Source organism: Schistocerca nitens, chromosome 9 (genome assembly GCF_023898315.1).
Source record: "Schistocerca nitens isolate TAMUIC-IGC-003100 chromosome 9, iqSchNite1.1, whole genome shotgun sequence".
In the NCBI taxonomy this organism is placed as follows: Eukaryota; Metazoa; Arthropoda; class Insecta; order Orthoptera; family Acrididae; genus Schistocerca; species Schistocerca nitens.
Genome location: NC_064622.1, coordinates 81,117,012 through 81,135,685, shown reverse-complemented (window position 1 = coordinate 81,135,685; position 18,674 = coordinate 81,117,012). Strand labels below are relative to the sequence as shown.

General features: G+C 44.7%; 1 protein-coding gene across 1 annotated transcript in view; it reads left to right on the top strand.

Moving 5' to 3' along the window:
• The window catches only part of LOC126204019 (uncharacterized), a 118,352-nt gene that overhangs the window by 26,498 nt on the left and 73,180 nt on the right, over positions 1–18,674 (top strand). Inside the window, exons 3-4 of the mRNA XM_049938448.1 lie at positions 9,211–9,319; positions 10,202–10,227. Of these exons, the coding sequence (XP_049794405.1) occupies positions 9,211–9,319; positions 10,202–10,227 (135 nt within the window). The remainder of the gene's footprint in view (positions 1–9,210; positions 9,320–10,201; positions 10,228–18,674) is intronic.

Below are 18,674 nucleotides of genomic sequence, written 5' to 3'. Positions count from 1 at the left end.
CGCGCATCCCATCGAGCATCTATGGGAAATAATCCAGAGGTCAGTTTGTGCTCAGAATCCAGCATTGGCACCAGTTTAGTAATTATGGACGGCTACAGATGGCTATGGATGGCTGAATATTTCTGCAGGTGATTGCCAACGACTTGCTGAGTACTGCCACGTCTAGTTGCTGCAGTACACCATATGAAAGGACGTCCGGAACGATATTAGGAGGTATCCCAGACTACTGTCACCTCACTGTATAGTGGTAGCTCTGCCTGAAGAAGATCTTTTTTTTTTTTTTTTTGTATTGGGCAGTGAAGATGTTACAATGAGCTGCCTACGAACTACACAAAATATGTCTGCTATACAACATTTCTAAATGAATACAAAAAGAAAAAGCCATGGCTTTCTGTGGAAAACACCCAGTGAGGACAAAAATAGTAATAGAAAACGAGATCATAGAGCAAGTAAATAGACTTAAATGTTTTTGACCACGCTAACTTACAGAGGAGACCCGGATAAAAAAGACGAAATTAAGAAGTTTAGTTACTTAAACGGTATCATTCGAGGATCGCTCCAAAATAAGGAACCGAAACCTATCCTAAAAATTTTATAACATCGCTCTAAGGGACTGAATCTTAGGAAGTGAGAAATAAAAAGAAAAAATAAGACTATAGGGCAGCAAAAGGAAATTCCTCAAGAGCATAGCAGAATACACAAAGTTTGGTTATAAAAGAAATCTAGTTGTTAGGATGGAGTTGAAAATAATTGACAAACGAAAAGATTGAAGCAAATAGGTAAAAGTAGATATCCCATCTGTTGCGGTCCGCCTCTATAGATGAGTGATGCGCATGTTCGGCTGTTTTGCCGAGGGCCCAGGTTCGATTCCAGGTTTTGCTAAACATTTTCCCTTCGTGGAGACAGTGATACGGGGTGTCCTCAATCTTGTGATGCCAACTGAAGAACTACTCGAATGAGAAGTAGAGCTTCCAATATCAAGAAAGCCTACAGCTGACGGGAGGGCTGTGTGCTGATCCCATATCATATGGCTCTCCATAACGCATCCTATTGACTCCATTGGCAGAGCGTGACACAGAGTTCAGTCAGCCCCAGTTCGCCCTTCTGCACCAGAGCTCTGCTTCGCTTTGCATCTGTTGTGAATGGAGGAGTCAAGATTACCGCTACATTTTTTGAAATACACTCCTGGAAATGGAAAAAAGAACACATTGACACCGGTGTGTCAGACCCACCATACTTGCTCCGGACACTGCGAGAGGGCTGTACAAGCAATGATCACACGCACGGCACAGCGGACACACCAGGAACCGCGGTGTTGGCCGTCGAATGGCGCTAGCTGCGCAGCATTTGTGCACCGCCGCCGTCAGTGTCAGCCAGTTTGCCGTGGCATACGGAGCTCCATCGCAGTCTTTAACACTGGTAGCATGCCGCGACAGCGTGGACGTGAACCGTATGTGCAGTTGACGGACTTTGAGCGAGGGCGTATAGTGAGCATGCGGGAGGCCGGGTGGACGTACCGCCGAAGTGCTCAACACGTGGGGCGTGAGGTCTCCACAGTACATCGATGTTGTCGTCAGTGGTCGGCGGAAGGTGCACGTGCTCGTCGACCTGGGACCGGACCGCAGCGACGCACGGATGCACGCCAAGACCGTAGGATCCTACGCAGTGCCGTAGGGGACCGCACCGCCACTTCCCAGCAAATTAGGGACACTGTTGCTCCTGGGGTATCGGTGAGGACCATTCGCAACCGTCTCCATGAAGCTGGGCTACGGTCCCGCACACCGTTAGGCCGTCTTCCGCTCACGCCCCAACATCGTGCAGCCCGCCTCCAGTGGTATCGCGACAGGCGTGAATGGAGGGACGAATGGAGACGTGTCGTCTTCAGCGATGAGAGTCGCTTCTGCCTTGGTGCCAATGATGGTCGTATGCGTGTTTGGCGCCGTGCAGGTGAGCGCCACAATCAGGACTGCATACGACCGAGGCACACAGGGCCAACACCCGGCATCATGGTGTGGGGAGCGATCTCCTACACTGGCCGTACACCACTGGTGATCGTCGAGGGGACACTGAATAGTGCACGGTACATCCAAACCGTCATCGAACCCATCGTTCTACCATTCCTAGACCGGCAAGGGAACTTGCTGTTCCAACAGGACAATGCACGTCCGCATGTATCCCGTGCCACCCAACGTGCTCTAGAAGGTGTAAGTCAACTACCCTGGCCAGCAAGATCTCCGGATCTGTCCCCCATTGAGCATGTTTGGGACTGGATGAAGCGTCGTCTCACGCGGTCTGCACGTCCAGCACGAACGCTGGTCCAACTGAGGCGCCAGGTGGAAATGGCATGGCAAGCCGTTCCACAGGACTACATCCAGCATCTCTACGATCGTCTCCATGGGAGAATAGCAGCCTGCATTGCTGCGAAAGGTGGATATACACTGTACTAGTGCCGACATTGTGCATGCTCTGTTGCCTGTGTCTATGTGCCTGTGGTTCTGTGAGTGTGATCATGTGATGTATCTGACCCCAGGAATGTGTCAATAAAGTTTCCCCTTCCTGGGACAATGAATTCACGGTGTTCTTATTTCAATTTCCAGTAGTGTATATTCTGCAAAGTAAAAGACTCACTGGAAGACCAGAAAAAGGTGGACCAATTGAAACCAACCCTTTCACAGAAGTGAATGGGGAAGTAACATGCCCTCCATGTCAGGGTGAAGGTGTAGGTGTCCTTCATTCAAAACAATGAAATAAATAAATAATTCAAAAATCAAAATGAAATCAAGAGAACAAGCAAAAGGCCCTGATCGAAATTCTCATAGATTTTCTACTGGAATACGTTGCTTATACTTGTCGAAAATCTTGTAACGAAGAAAAATCCTGTGACCGGAGAACTGTGCAGATCATCCTTGTTTAGAAAAAGGGAGGAAGAACGAATGCACTGAACTGAAGGATATACTTCTGACTTGCGTCTGTTACAGTACCCTAGACCTAATATTACACTCGAACTTATTGAAGAAAATAGGTCTCTATCAAGGATGGAAAATCTTTTGAAAGTAAAATCAGTTGTGTGAAACATGACTTGCTTTACGCGAACGTCATACGTAGAAAGCAGTAGATACGGTTTGCCCAAGTAGATTCCGTCTCCCTGAATTTAAGTGAGAAGCGCGATGCTGTACGACATAGGTGACGAGTGACTAAGATACGGCCATACGATGGATCCAGCAACCGTAAGAAAAGGCAGGAAGCCTTGGACAAAGTTTCCATTGCAAGTACTGATTTTGAGTTCTCACTGAACAAGTATAGATGCAACACGATGTGTCTAACACGGATAAATCAAATAGTGACCTATTAAAACAGGGGCGGCTTCGGCGTGCAACATTGCTGGCGAGCACGGTGTGGTTGACAGTTGTTGGCCGAGCTTCGACCTGTCTCGGCTTTTCTCGGTCCATCCTGGAATTACTTGGTACAGTGCGACATTTTATTTAGTACTGCGGTACGGCAGTTTCGTGGGGCACTACATTCTTCAGTACGGGCGAAATCGTGATGTCAGCGCTATTTACCCTTAGCTGTTTGTTCGTGGTATAAGGAAAGTTCAGAGGCCCAGTGGCTGTTTTGCACAAAAAGATGCTGTCTATTGATCGTCACAAGCCTTTAAAAATGAATGGGAACTGCGGGAGGATTCTCACTGTCTACACTCCTGGAAATTGAAATAAGAACACCGTGAATTCATTGTCCCAGGAAGGGGAAACTTTATTGACACATTCCTAGGGTCAGATACATCACATGATCACACTCACGGAACCACAGGCACATAGACACAGGCAAGAGAGCATGCACAATGTCGGCACTAGTACAGTGTATATCCACCTTTCGCAGCAATGCAGGCTGCTATTCTCCCATGGAGACGATCGTAGAGATGCTGGATGTAGTCCTGTGGAACGGCTTGCCATGCCATTTCCACCTGGCGCCTCAGTTGGACCAGCGTTCGTGCTGGACGTGCAGACCGCGTGAGACGGCGCTTCATCCAGTCCCAAACATGCTCAATGGGGGACAGATCCGGAGATCTTGCTGGCCAGGGTAGTTGACTTACACCTTCTAGAGCACGTTGGGTGGCACGGGATACATGCGGACGTGCATTGTCCTGTTGGAACAGCAAGTTCCCTTGCCGGTCTAGGAATGGTAGAACGATGGGTTCGATGACGGTTTGGATGTACCGTGCACTATTCAGTGTCCCCTCGACGATCGCCAGTGGTGTACGGCCAGTGTAGGAGATCGCTCCCCACACCATGATGCCGGGTGTTGGCCCTGTGTGCCTCGGTCGTATGCAGTCCTGATTGTGGCGCTCACCTGCACGGCGCCAAACACGCATACGACCATCATTGGCACCAAGGCAGAAGCGACTCTCATCGCTGAAGACGACACGTCTCCATTCGTCCCTCCATTCACGCCTGTCGCGACACCACTGGAGGCGGGCTGCACGATGTTGGGGCATGAGCGGAAGACGGCCTAACGGTGTGCGGGACCGTAGCCCAGCTTCATGGAGACGGTTGCGAATGGTCCTCGCCGATACCCCAGGAGCAACAGTGTCCCTAATTTGCTGGGAAGTGGCGGTGCGGTCCCCTACGGCACTGCGTAAGATCCTACGGTCTTGGCGTGCATCCGTGCGTCGCTGCGGTCCGGTCCCAGGTCGACGGGCACGTGCACCTTCCGCCGACCACTGGCGACAACATCGATGTACTGTGGAGACCTCACGCCCCACGTGTTGAGCAATTCGGCGGTACGTCCACCCGGCCTCCCGCATGCCCACTATACGCCCTCGCTCAAAGTCCGTCAACTGCACATACGGTTCACGTCCACGCTGTCGCGGCATGCTACCAGTGTTAAAGACTGCGATGGAGCTCCGTATGCCACGGCAAACTGGCTGACACTGACGGCGGCGGTGCACAAATGCTGCGCAGCTAGCGCCATTCGACGGCCAACACCGCGGTTCTTGGTGTGTCCGCTGTGCTGTGCGTGTGATCATTGCTTGTACAGCCCTCTCGCAGTGTCCGGAGCAAGTATGCTGGGTCTGACACACCGGTGTCAATGTGTTCTTTTTTCCATTTCCAGCAGTGTATTATGCAGTCGCCTAATCGACAGGTACCAGAAATTTGCTATTGAACGAAATACAATACTGTGCCCAAGGAATTTAAAGCTTTGGTGATGACTACAGATAAAAATTTACAACAGTTGACAGGCAGGGTTAATTATTCTGTACATCAGGAAGCACTTTGCGCTAAATTTACAGGCATGGCGCGTGTGATGAAATTGGCGGGTCAGAACTGAATGCATTATTGCTATGTCAGGTGCAAAATGTTTTCGGCAGAACAGAACGAATAGTATTGGGACTATTACTGCTAAGTACGTTGGTCAAGTCAAGGGTCATGCCTGGAGCAATTTTTCAATTTGAATCCCATTATTCTCGAATTTATGTTCAAATGTGTGTGAAATCTTATGGGAATCAACTGCTAAGGTCATCAGTCCCTAAGCTTACACACTACTTAACCTAAATTATCCTAAGGAGAAACACACACACCCACGCCCGAGGGAGGACTCGAACCTCCGCCGGGATCAGCCGCATAGTCCATGACTGCAGCGCCTGAGACCGCTTGGCTAATCCCGCGCGGCTTCGAATTGATGAACGAGGAAGTAACGAAAATTAGTACATGGAACGTAGAGCTTGCATTTCAAGTGGACTTGACTGCCCACTTCCCACAGTAAGCCACTGAAAGACGAAAAACAATTTATTTCTGTTTTTATGGAGATGCGTTTAAAAATGAAAATCGCATTCTCGAAGGAACAAATTCTGTCATAAGATACTGCCATTTCCATAAGGTTACTAGCATAAAGGAAATGCGGCTTTTGGAGAATTCCTTGTGGTCTTCAAAGAATTACAATGATAGTTTTCTAAGCGTTTTGAGGACACTGCTCATCTTACATTTGTTTTCGAGTTGGTTCGAGACCGTTTGTCATTTCAGTTGAAAGCGTGTCTGCGCAAGTGCAGATGAAACTGACTGACATACGCAGTGTAATTCCCATTTAAAAGACAAATTCTCTGATATTAGAACTACGTTGTTTTCTTCAAGAAGAGTTTCCATGTCTCCATATTGATTCTGCAAATGCGATAAAATGTTTGGATCAACTTATGTGTGTGAAAGCGTCTTTCTGTTATGGCAATAAATAAGTCACGATTATGTGGCAACATGAGTGCAAAATCTGTAAAATTGTCTGCGTCTGTCCGTATGCCGACACTTTGTACCAGATAAAAATTAAATTACGTATTCAGCATGCCAAAAATAATTTAATACTACTGAAAATTTGTTTAATTTGGGTTCTGTGTCGTTTAGAAGTATGAAATATGAAACCAAGTTGTACATAGTGTGACTGCATTTCATCTGAAAATGGGCGTTGACAGATTCACACTCTTTTTCCCTCCTCACGCTCAGACAGCGGGGCGTGGTGGTGGGGGCAATGTGCAGCCGGGTGGGAGAAACAAGCACGTGGCGAATTCTTAGTCGTCCTTCTATTAGAAGATTAACAACAAGCTCCTTACGCCCGTGCTACCGTCGTTTAGCACAAAAATACGTGCTTACCGAGTGTCGATCTAGATTGGGTTCATGACTTCCAAACAGATGTAGGTCAACAGGCTGTTTGTAACTGGACGAAATCAGCTGACGTACCCAATTCAGCTCCCACCGTTGGCAACTGTGGAACCCAGTAGCGTCAATGGGACGTACCACGTACCACGAGCATACAGATCAGCGTTTTAAGCTCTGGGCTCCAATCATTTCGAAGCCTTTATCAACTAACGTGGCAAGATATTCATAACAGGCGACCTAAGCACCAAGCAAGTTGCACGACACTCAAGAATTACAAATGCCAGCTTACTATTTGTCCTGTACGTTGCAGAGGCCCTAGAGAGGGCCGCACGAATGGCTCTAAGCACTATGGACGTAACTTCTGAGGTCATCAGTGCCCTAGACTTAGAACTACTTAAACCTAACTAACCTAAGGACATCACACACATCCATGCTCGAGGCGGGATTAGAACCTGCGACCGTAGCAGCAGCGCGGTTCCGGACTGAAGCGCCTAGAACCGCTCGGCCACAGCGGCTGGCTGATGGCCGCACGACCCCGCCATGTTGGCGAAGAATGGAGAACAACCTCATGTTACCGATGTCGTCATCTTTAAAGGCACACCACAGAAAAATTTTCGCCTCAAATCGCGATGTGTTGTCATCGATCTCCCTACCGTTCCTGACGCCTAGTACTGCCTTCCACCTCGTCGATTCCTCATTGACTATCTTCAGCTTGTTCCATGCTACTCGCTTTCATTTTTGTTTCTGCCTGCTCATTTGACTTTTATGGACACTGTATGACCGTATTAAATTCATCAGTTTGGGGTACTGTTGGGTGCGATGACTTTACTATTTGTATTTCGATTGTTTTCATTGTGTCATTACCGAGCGAGGTGGCGCAGTGGTTAGACACTGGACTCGCATTCGGGAGGACGACGGTTCAATCCCACCTCCGGCCATCCTGATTTAGGTTTTCCGTGATTTCCCTAAAATCACTCCAGGCAAATGCCGGGATGGTTCCTCTGAAAGGGCACGGCCGACTTCCTTCCCCATCCTTCCCTAATCCGACGAGACCGATGACCACGCTGTCTGGTCTCCTTCCCCAAACCAACCAACCAACCAACCATTGTGTCATTCGTGTCTCATACGCGCTCCACTTGATTCTCTTGACAGGACTGCGAAGCAATGACTCCATTTCGCCTTGACAAAACGGTTGTGTACGTACTCAACTACTGATAGCCCGTGTCACCAGGAAATTGTACAGACCATCTGAGACCACAATAATCCGTCAAATGCTCCGTTGAGTTGTAGTTTCAACAAACTACGGAGATGATTACCATATCGAATGTCACGAATATAGCAAGTATTGTGTCTTATTGCAGCGGAAAGAATAGCTTTGGAATTATGTTTGTTATTTTCTTCATTTCATTATCTGAATTTGTAACAATTGAACTGGTACCATTTGTACACAAAGCATCACTGGAGTTCAAGGCTGGTCATTATTGCGGATCAGTTAAAGAATGGGCCCTATGATAGAACTCTGAGGTAGACCAAAACTTACAGTACTGTAAAGGACAGTGTAGAGCATCTTCCTTCTTGCTAGTGGTTGAAAGAGACTTAGATCAATTGGATCATTACCTGTAACTCAGCAACACTTATCACATTTATCACTCTACATTCGAGAACTTATCACTCTACATTCGAGAACCTTTGCTATGTTACGAAGTGTACCAAAGGGACACAGGTTTTCATCAGCATCGCCTAGTTACGTTTGTAATTTTACTTAAGTTACTTGTAATTTCTGTAAACGGATTTCCCGTTAACTTAGAAAAAGCACTTAGTTCATTTGATAACGTAAATTACAGAAGTAACTTATCGTCTACAGTGGGGGGGATTTCGTAGAAGCGAATGACTGAAACAGAACATCCAAACTTTCTGGATCCTAATATGAATAGAGGAACAAGAATTTAAGTATCATGAATATGCTCTTCAGGAGATCAGCAGATCCTAGTCTGGACGATGACAATCTGTAAAATTACTAACTGTGTTGCTCTTCCGTAGACTACGTGCAGGCAAGTCATACCCAAGTAATTCAAATGGTTTACCTGCTCTTGTTTTTTATTTTGCAAAACAGCTTCAAAAGCAAATGTACTTGGTTGTATGTCACTCCACTGTACAGCAGAGTTTATGTAAGTGTGCAGCCGTGTGTGTGTGTGTGTGTGTGTGTGTGCGTGTGCGTGCGTGCGTGCGTATTGGCCTATATTTCAGTTAATAATTTTAAACAGAAATGAAACATATGTGTAAACTACTAAGTAAATTATCACTATGTAGCCATATATCCTCTGAGGAAATTAAAAATTTTTAGTACATCAGTTGACACTTTCCAGATCGTAAGTACCTAAGAGGAGCATGATCCATGGAACATGAAAATAGCAGACAATAAAATCATACCGTAATATCTTCTAGGGCATAAACTCCTGTATTGTTATGTGCGCCGCTTTCAAGGTACTAGGCTGTTTAGAAACTTATCGTTCTCAGAATTCTCGCTCTGTCCTAAAAAGTAGCTGCGTTGGCTGGTTGTATTCTGTTACAGGGAAATGCTGTGTCCCCAACACAACGTACATGGAGGAATGTAACGTGTGTTTATGTGACGAAGACGGGATAGGAGCAAGTTGTACTCTCGCTGGCTGTATTGGAGATTGGTAACTACGTTTTACTAACCATTTAGTAATATATTCACAATAATTCCTTAACGTTGTCACATTTGGCATGATGCTACAGTTTCCTGACCACTAAATTCATACTGTGGCTTTAGGTGACAGTAATACTACGTACAACTAAGCGTTAAGGTGTGTCCAACAATAATAGTTTTTCAGTAAACAAAAGTCTGTGTCCCACACGACCCTCAAAACAACACACTTTGATTACTACGAAAAATCACATTAGTATCACACCAGCCTCTCTTACTGAGCAAGTTGTCGCAGTGGTGGGCACACTGGGCTCTTATTCGTGAGGATGACGGTTCAAACCCCCGTCGGGCCATCCTGATCTAGGTTTTTCGTGATTTCCCTAAATCGCTTCACGTAAATGCCGGAATGGTTCCTTTGAAAGGGCACGGCCGATTTCTTTCCCCATCCTTCCAGAACCCGAGCTTGTGCTCCGTCTCTAATGACCTCGCTATCGACGGGACGTTAAACACTAATCTCCTCTTCCTCCGCCCGCCTCTCATTAGAGAAATAGGATGACATGGCAAACAAAATCTGTGGGTGGAGAGTCATCGACAGAAGTGGAAGTAATTGGAGGCTTGTTCCCCAGAAAAGTTTTCTGGGATCCTTACTCTTCGTGTTGTACATTATTGGCCTAGCAGAGAATATTAATGCAAAGCTGAGACTTTTTGCAGATGATGTAATCATATGCAGAATACATTATAACGGATGTTGGGTGTAGTAGTTAGCTGGGGGATGAAAAGATTAGTCCAACATGGGTAAAGATGGAGGACGGCATGAAACCAGTTGAAAAAACTAGTAGAAATATTGATGACATGGAAAAAATTTCCGTAACTTATGGACTTGTTTTCGTTGCAGGGGGTCTGTCCGAAAAGAGCCTACTGGTGAATAACATCTGGACGTCTTAAAACTTTCCTTGAGTGCCACAATGAAGTCGTGCAACTGTTTGCAGGTACATCAAGAGGAGCGACATCTTGCGCCGAAGGTTGTGTCTCGTATTTATATTTCTTATGTTACAGTTTGTAAATAATAAATCGGTAGTATCTCTCGTCTCTTTGTGTGCTTACTGAAAGACTTCCTGTACACAACCAATGAAAATATGTATTTTATTTTTGACTTGAGATAAAAGTCAACTCAAGTGTCTCACTTGAAGTTTATCTCTCCTTGGAGACCGAATTTCACCAATTTACGATAATTTCAGGCATTTTAAACAGACTAGCGCGTATTCCTTAGAGAGTGTTTCTAGAAAGCAGTCGTCAGATTATTATGGCTACTATTTTAACTTCGCTCACAAGCGATAAAATGTAATGCAGTTCTGAATACGAATTAATCATAAGCTGAACTGTTTTGTGTGTGAAATTCAGTATGGCCAAAGATTAACAACAGAAAAATGCAATAAAGTTAAATTATCTGATTTTTCACACAAAGGCGTTATTGAAATGTTACATGGCGTAAGTATACTAACAAGGGAACCTCCCCATCGCACCCCCCTCAGATTTAGTTATAAGTTGGCACAGTGGATAGGCCTTGAAAAATTGGACACAGATCAATTGGGAAAACAGGAAGAAGTAGTGTGGAACTATGAGAAAAATTAGTAAAATATACAAACTGAGTAGTCCATGCGTAACATATGCAATATTAAGGAGACTGTAGCATAAGGAGCGCCGTGGTCACGTGGTTTGCGTGAGTAGCTGCGGAATGAGAGGTCCTTGGTTCAAGTCCCGCCTCGACTGAAAATTTTACTTTCTTTATTTTCGCAAAGTTATGATCTGTCCGTTTGTTCATTGACGTCTCTGTTCACTGTACGAAGTTTAGTGTCTGTGTTTTGCGACCGCACCGCAAAACCGTGCGATTAGTAGACGAAAGGACGTGCCTCTCCAATGGGAACCGAAAACGTTTGATCGCAAGGTCATAGTTCAACCGATTCCTCCACAGAAAAACATCTGATATACAGTATATTATACGACACTGGTGACGGCATGTGCGTCACATGGCAGGAATATGTTGTCGACCCACCTAACTTGTACACTTAGCGAATGGGTAAAAAGATTCTTCTACCTTGCCCGATTTAGGTTTTCTTGTGGATGTGATAATCACTCCGAAAAAAGTGATGAAAACATAAGAGTTTGTCACATAAACTGAAAATAAAAATTTAAACTTTTCACTCGAGGGTAGACTTGAACCTAGGACCTCTCGTTTTGTAGCTGCTCTCACTAACCACGAAACCAGGGCGCTCCTGAGCTCACATTGTCCTTGATGTTGCCTATCTTCGCATGGACTACTCAGTCTGTGTATTTTACTAATTTTTTTCATAGTTCCACACAACTTCTTCCGGTTTTCTCGATTCATCTGTGTTCAGTTTTTCAAGGCCTATCCACTGTGCCAGCTTATAACTAAATCTGAGGGGGGTGCGATGGGGAGGTTCCCTTGTAAGATCAATGACACTACAAGGAAAGCATTGTATACAAGATGTAACAGGTATAAGTGGAGACATTTCTATTGGTGACAGAGAACAGTGTAGTGAACAAGATTACATCAGTATTTATGTTATTTACAGACTAGTAATTATAGCTATTACGAGCCATATGGTTTTAGGGTGGGTAATCTCGCCAAGCACAGGGTGACAGTTATCGAACTATATGAAGATTAACATATATTAGTAACAAACTACGGCATGCACACCCTTTATTCAATATGTAAACGTCGCTACAGATATTCGGATTGGTGTTGTGACATGTTCGATATGCCTGCCATGATTGGTGATGATGTGGCGCAGACGAATAGCGAAATTCTGCATGACCCGCTGAAGATTTGAAACATCGATGCTGTCGATAACCTCCTGAATGGCTGTTTACAGATCGGCAATGGTTTTGAGGTTATTGCTGTACATCTTATCTTTAATATAGGAGTCGCAAGTGTCCAAATCCGGACAGCCAATCGAGGCCCATGCCAGTGACCTTCGAGTACCCCAGAGCCAGAGTGCGGTCCCCAAACGGCTCCTACAGGACATCAAACACCCTTCTACTTCGATGGAGTCGAGATCCGTGTTGCGTGAACCACATCTCGTCGAAATCATGGTCACTTTGGATAATGGAGACGGAATCATACCCCCAAAGCTTCATGTGCCGTTCGGTAGTCACCGTGCCATCAAGGAATATCGCACCGACTATTACGTGACTGTACATTGCACACCACAGTCACCCGTTGACGATGAATGACTTCTCGATCGCGAAATGTGAATTCTCAGTCCCCCGAATGCGCCAATTTTGCTTATTCACGAACCTATCCAAATGAAAGTGAGCTTCGTCTCTAAACCAAGCCAGCATGCATATACTAATTCCCATCACGTCCTGCTGCCAACCGTGCAGTTTGATGATCCCAACGCAAACCGTCCAGAAGTTACGACGATTTTATTTCACATAGTTCAGTGACTGTCACGCTGTACATGTGGTAAGTGCAAGCTGTTAACGCTTGTTTTCCCCTGCACAGCAGGTCAGCAGTTGTAGTGTGGGCACATGGAACCAAAATGGTTAGTCTATACTGACAGTGGTAGTCCACATGGAAGGAGAAGTCCCCAGCGATGAGGTGATCATTTTGAAACAGTCTGTACGGTGGAGTAGGTTAGTGTTCAAGGAAACAAGCTGGAGCCATACACCATGGTTGGATCTCGTCTGCGAGTAGTCGACAAATAAGAGTTTCGGAATTTCGCATTATGCTTTACAGCTTATAACATGGTATTAATTTACACACTGGTTGCAAAAGAATGTGTGTTCGAATATCGTCCGGGTCAGTGAAATTTTTTTGGTTTACATGCAATTTTTTTAATTTGTATTCCTCAGTCACGTCATTTTAATCAACTTATTACATTCCTCAAGTACTCTAACTTTTTCTTCCTAAAATTCTTTTTCTACTTGAAGACTTTGTGCATGTAGATTTAATTATTTTTAGTTATCTGTCACGATATTTAAACATTTGTCGGTTAAAACACAAAAGACGAAATAATATATTTACATTGACTGTGCAACTGTCTCAAGAACATATTTTTCCTTCCAAAATGTACATCTTTTTGCGTAGCAATCCTCACACAGACATTTAAAACAAATTCTTATTGCTTTGTGTACTAAATAAAGTGCATGACGATTTAAACGAAATCAGGGATTATAAGTAAAACGAAATTCAAGCAAAAGGAGAAATATAAATAATGAATGCAATAACATGCACAAAAATGTAACATGACAAAATGGAAGTTAACACACAACAATAATGAAAATCACGTGAACAATGATTCCAAGTGGAAAATTCTAATACGAACAAAAATGAGAGCAAATGTATTTCGTATGATGACTAATATGACGTGACAAAGGACACAAAAAAATTACACTTAAACCAATTAATTGAATAAAAACAATGCTTCAGGCAATCTGAGTAAAGATTACGCAAAATCCTGAAATGTTTTTTCTGTCGACTGCTCGCAAATGTGGGCTGGCCAGGGTGAATGGTTGCAGGGTGTGATACCTTGGACATTAACCTATGTCAACGTATAGATTGTTGCATGAAGTCTATCCCCCTGCGGGGGATCTCTCCTTGTTAGGAGCAGCAGTCACACCGTGCAGAAAATATCAGGTCGTAAAGTTTGTACGTGTTTGTGAGAACACTGTTCGACACGGAGAAAAAAAGAAAAACCACAAACAATATACAGCGTGAGTCACTAACTATTGCCACCTAGAATAACTCCGAAACTATGATAGCAGCTGACAAGTTTGTGGGACAAACATTGCATGGGACAACAGGGGCCATAATATGACGTTGGTGTTTTGTTGCTAGGCGGGGTCGTGTCAGAGATATGAAGGTCAACTTTATTTTTTTATTTTTTTTATAGGATCCTATAGTTTGGTACTTATTTTCTGATACCGGCCACCGAGGCGAATTCATTGAAGTGTAACAGTAAGGTCTTTGAAGATCAATGAAGGTAAAAAAGGTGGCATGAACGTCTATTCACAGAATTTGTTGGTATAAATGCAGTGCTGAAATCTTCTTATCATAGACTGAGTGGTATTCCTTACCACTTCAGCACCCACCGAAGCACATGATCTGACATTTCTCTCTCGTATATCGTGCAAATACGAGGGTAATCCCACAAGTAAGGTCTCCTATTTTTTTATAGGGACAGAACCCTGTTTGTGTGGCAGTTGGTCACACTGTTATGGAGAGTGCTTCACGCGCTGTGTGTGAACATGCGCACGCCGCGCTGAGGCGCTCAGTCTTGACTTGGCACCCGTTGAGAATGGAGCTCCCGTTGGATGTTACCGCCAAGTGCGAATTGCGCGCAGGTATTCGGTTTTTGAACGCAAAGGGCACTGCGCCGATTGAAATCCATCGCCAATTGACGGAAGTGTATGGTGAGTCGTGCATGGATGTCAAAAACGTTCGTAAGTGGTTTAGAGAGTTTACAGCTGGTCGGACCGAAATTCACGACGAAGAAAGGAGCGGGAGACCGTCAATTTCTGAGGAGACAGTGTTGAAGGTTGGGCAAAGCATGCGTGAAGATCGGCGGATCACCCTGGATGATCTCTGCACGTTGGTTCCTGAGGTTTCCCGAAGCACCGCTCACAGAATTTTAAACAGTGAACTACCGAAAGGTGTGCGCAAGATGGGTGCCACGCATGCTGACTGAGGACGACATGCGGCAACGAGTAGATGCTTCCCGCTAATTTCTTCACCACCTTGCAGCCGAACAGCACAACTTTCTGGACTCAATTGTCACGGGTGACGAAACCTGGGCATACCACTTTACACCTGAGACCAAGCAACAATCACGCCGGTGGCGGCATCTTTCTTCGCCAAAGACGCGAAAATTCAAACAAACACAGTCTGCCGCTAAGGTCATGACATAGGTTTTTTGGGATCGGAAAGGGGTATTTTGGTCGACTTTATGCCCACTGGGACCACAATTAACGCTGAGAGGTACTGTGAAAAAACTCAAACAGGCAATTCAGAACCGGAGAAGAGGAATGTTGAGCAAGGGCGTACACATTCTCCATGACAACGCTCGCCCGCACATCGCTCGGCAAGCCGTTGCTCTCCTGCAACAGTTTCAGTGGAACATAATCACCCACCAACCCTATAGTCCTGACTTGGCGCCCGGTGACTATCACCTGTTCACTAGGTTAAAAGAACATTTGGCCGGAAAGCGATTCAGCTCCGACGACGAGGTGAAAGAATATGTTCATAACTTTCTGAACAGCATGGCGGCAATCTGGTATGACATAGGCATACAGAAACTGCGACAGAGTTTACAAAAATGCATCCACAGAAATAGTGATTATGTCGAAACATAGCTAAATGTTCAACCTGTAAAATGATGTAAGCCATTGTAGAAATAAATTGGTCTATCTACTTATAAAAAAATAGGGGCCCTTAATTTTGGGATTATCCTCGAATGAAGATCCGCCGAATACGACGTATCCATTTAACGTGCCATTGGAAAGTAAACAACATTCGACGATTTCGCAGTACAACACTAACAGGAACGGTAAGACTAATATCGTAGAATCAAGCGAATGTGAATGATGTGTTCCTTTGAAGAACAAGGCGATATGCTTTTAATTTACGGAGAATGCCAACAAAATTCAGTGAGAGCTAGAGACTAATACGCTGTAAGATATCCTCAACGTACTCATCCTACACGTACATTTAAATGTATGTATGAAATTGAGAACAACTGGATCTTTAACGCATCGGAAAAATATCCGGCAAAGAAATGTTACTAACGAGGAAACGGAAATTGGTATTCTTGTCACTGTTGGTCGAGATCCTTGCGTAAGTTTGAGTCAGTTCGCAAGGGAATCTGGCTTGAGTCAGAGTAGTGTTGTTCTTGTTCTGCATCGCCATAAATATCATCCTTACCATATCAGTCTCCACCAAGAATTAACTGGTACGCCTTGTATGCGTCACAATGAATTCTGCCGATGGGCTCTACTTCAGATTCAGAGCGATGACACATTTATTAATTTGATTTTATTTACTGACGTGGCTACTTCACGAACCATGGAAATGTTAATTTGCGCAACATGCATTATTGGGCAACTGAAAATCCATAATCGCTGCGGCAAGTTTCACACCGAAAACCGTAGTCGGTGAATGTATGGTGTGGCATTCTGGAGGACAGATTTATAGGCCCCTATTTCATCGAAGGAAATCTTAATGGTAGGAAGTACACCACACTGCTGCAAGAAACATTAGGTCTGTTACTGGAAGAAATACCTTTAGGAATAAGGAACAGAATGTCGTATCAACACGATGGGTGTCCGGCACATTTTTCACTGACGGCTAGAAATGATTACAGAGACAATTCCCACATCGTTGGATTGGACGCGCAGGAGATGTGTCGTGGCCGGCTCGCTCGCCAGACTTGACGCCTCTGGGTTTTTTTCTTGTGAGGGATTCGTAAAAGACATTGTTTACAAAGACATTCCAACTACACCTGAAGATAAGCCAGAGAGAATTGCTTCGATAAATTCCGATGTGATAAGGAATACCACTCAATCCATGATAAGAAGATTGCAGCACTGCATGGTCATCACTTCGAACACCTTGTGTAAATTGACGTTCATGCCACCTTTGTGACCTTTGTTGACCTGAAATGGGCTTTCACGGTTTGTTAATACCACCCAAGGGTGAATGACGGAAGGTGTGGACCAGAGGGATTTTAGGCACTTCATTCACTGTTTATTTTTTTACAACACACTTCTTTATTAATAACATTGATAATACTTTTAAAAGGAAGCAACCCAACAGGCCTTGTAAATCGCCTAACTGCATAAGTGAACTACTAAAAATAATCGTTAATATGTTGAACACAAACTTCAACTCACAAATAGCATTCAGTTGTTTACAAATTAATTAAATGTCTGTTCAAGGCAATTTCCCCACATAATCAACACAACTTGAAACCAGAATTCAATACATTTCCTTGCTATTAAATGTCTGCATAAGTTAATGGCCACACATAGTAACCTCTGAACAACAATTCAATTGACTTAAAAAAAAAAACACAACCAACTAAACATGTTTACAGAATTATGGGAAAGAAATGCATATACACCTTCTGTTTAGCGAATGAACCACTTTCGGCCTGAGCCACCAACAACATAAGTCGTTCTCATTACCCACATAGAGCCACTCCGAGGTACTGGAAGCAAAACGTAAGTCTTCCACGTGTACACCAAAGGCACGGTTTCCCAGACTGCAAGCTGTAAGAAACCAGTCAACATGCTTGCGCCACCAAGTACAGGAAGGCGTCGGGCTAGTAAACAACGCCCGCTATGGTGGGCGGGCGCGACTGCGTAACTGCTTGCCCCAGTGGGTCGGTTCCTCCCGCAGCCTCTGCGAAGACCGGTGGCGAAATAAATGAGATTAGCACCACCTGTGACACAAAGGGCAAGCAACTCACCAACGTAATAAGGACATAAATTACTTACATATACAACGTGTCCAAAACAGCTGCCTATCCACTACTTGCAAGCACCTCAGAGGACCCCTCTTAACACAGTGAATTCATCTAAACATACCGCGCAATCTGCGCAAAACCACATAAACGTCCTGCATGAGCACGCTACGCTTAAAATAAGGAGTATTAACTTAACACAACATACAACTTCTAAATCTCCGGGTGACTGGCCTGGACTCGTGGCCAATAAACCGCCTCCGCTCTTCACTTGCGAGGCACAAATAGGATATTCCCTGCAACACACTGATTAAAATATCTAAAACAGTGTTGGTTACACGATTAACACTCAATGTCACAGGGAAACATTAATCAGAAACAGGAGCCGGCCGCGGTGGTGTAGCGGTTCTAGGCGCTGCAGTTCGGAAGCGCGGGACTGCTACGGTCGCAGGTTCGAATCCTGCCTCGGGCATGGATGTGTGTGATGTCCTTAGGTTAGTCAGGTTTGAGTAGTTCTAAGTTCTAGGGGACTGATGACCTAAGATGTTAAGTCCCATAGTGCTCCGAGCCATTTCATTTTCAGAAACAGGCATCGGTTCGTTACAATAAACGCACAAATTACGTGGCTGAAAAACACAACCAAGCCAGTGGCACACAAGGTCAGTAATAGTAAGGCGCTTTATCATTTTCCCATTCAGAGGGGCGTAAAACAATAACACTTAAGCAGAGAAGTATGAGCGCATTTGAGCAATTCAGAGACTGACAACAACTAAGTTTTTAAATGCAGAACACAAGTCCTCACAGGATAAACGCGGCCTTACGCAATGGACTCCTAATGGTAAGGTCTAGCGTCCAAAGCACACTGCTCAATAAATACACCACAAG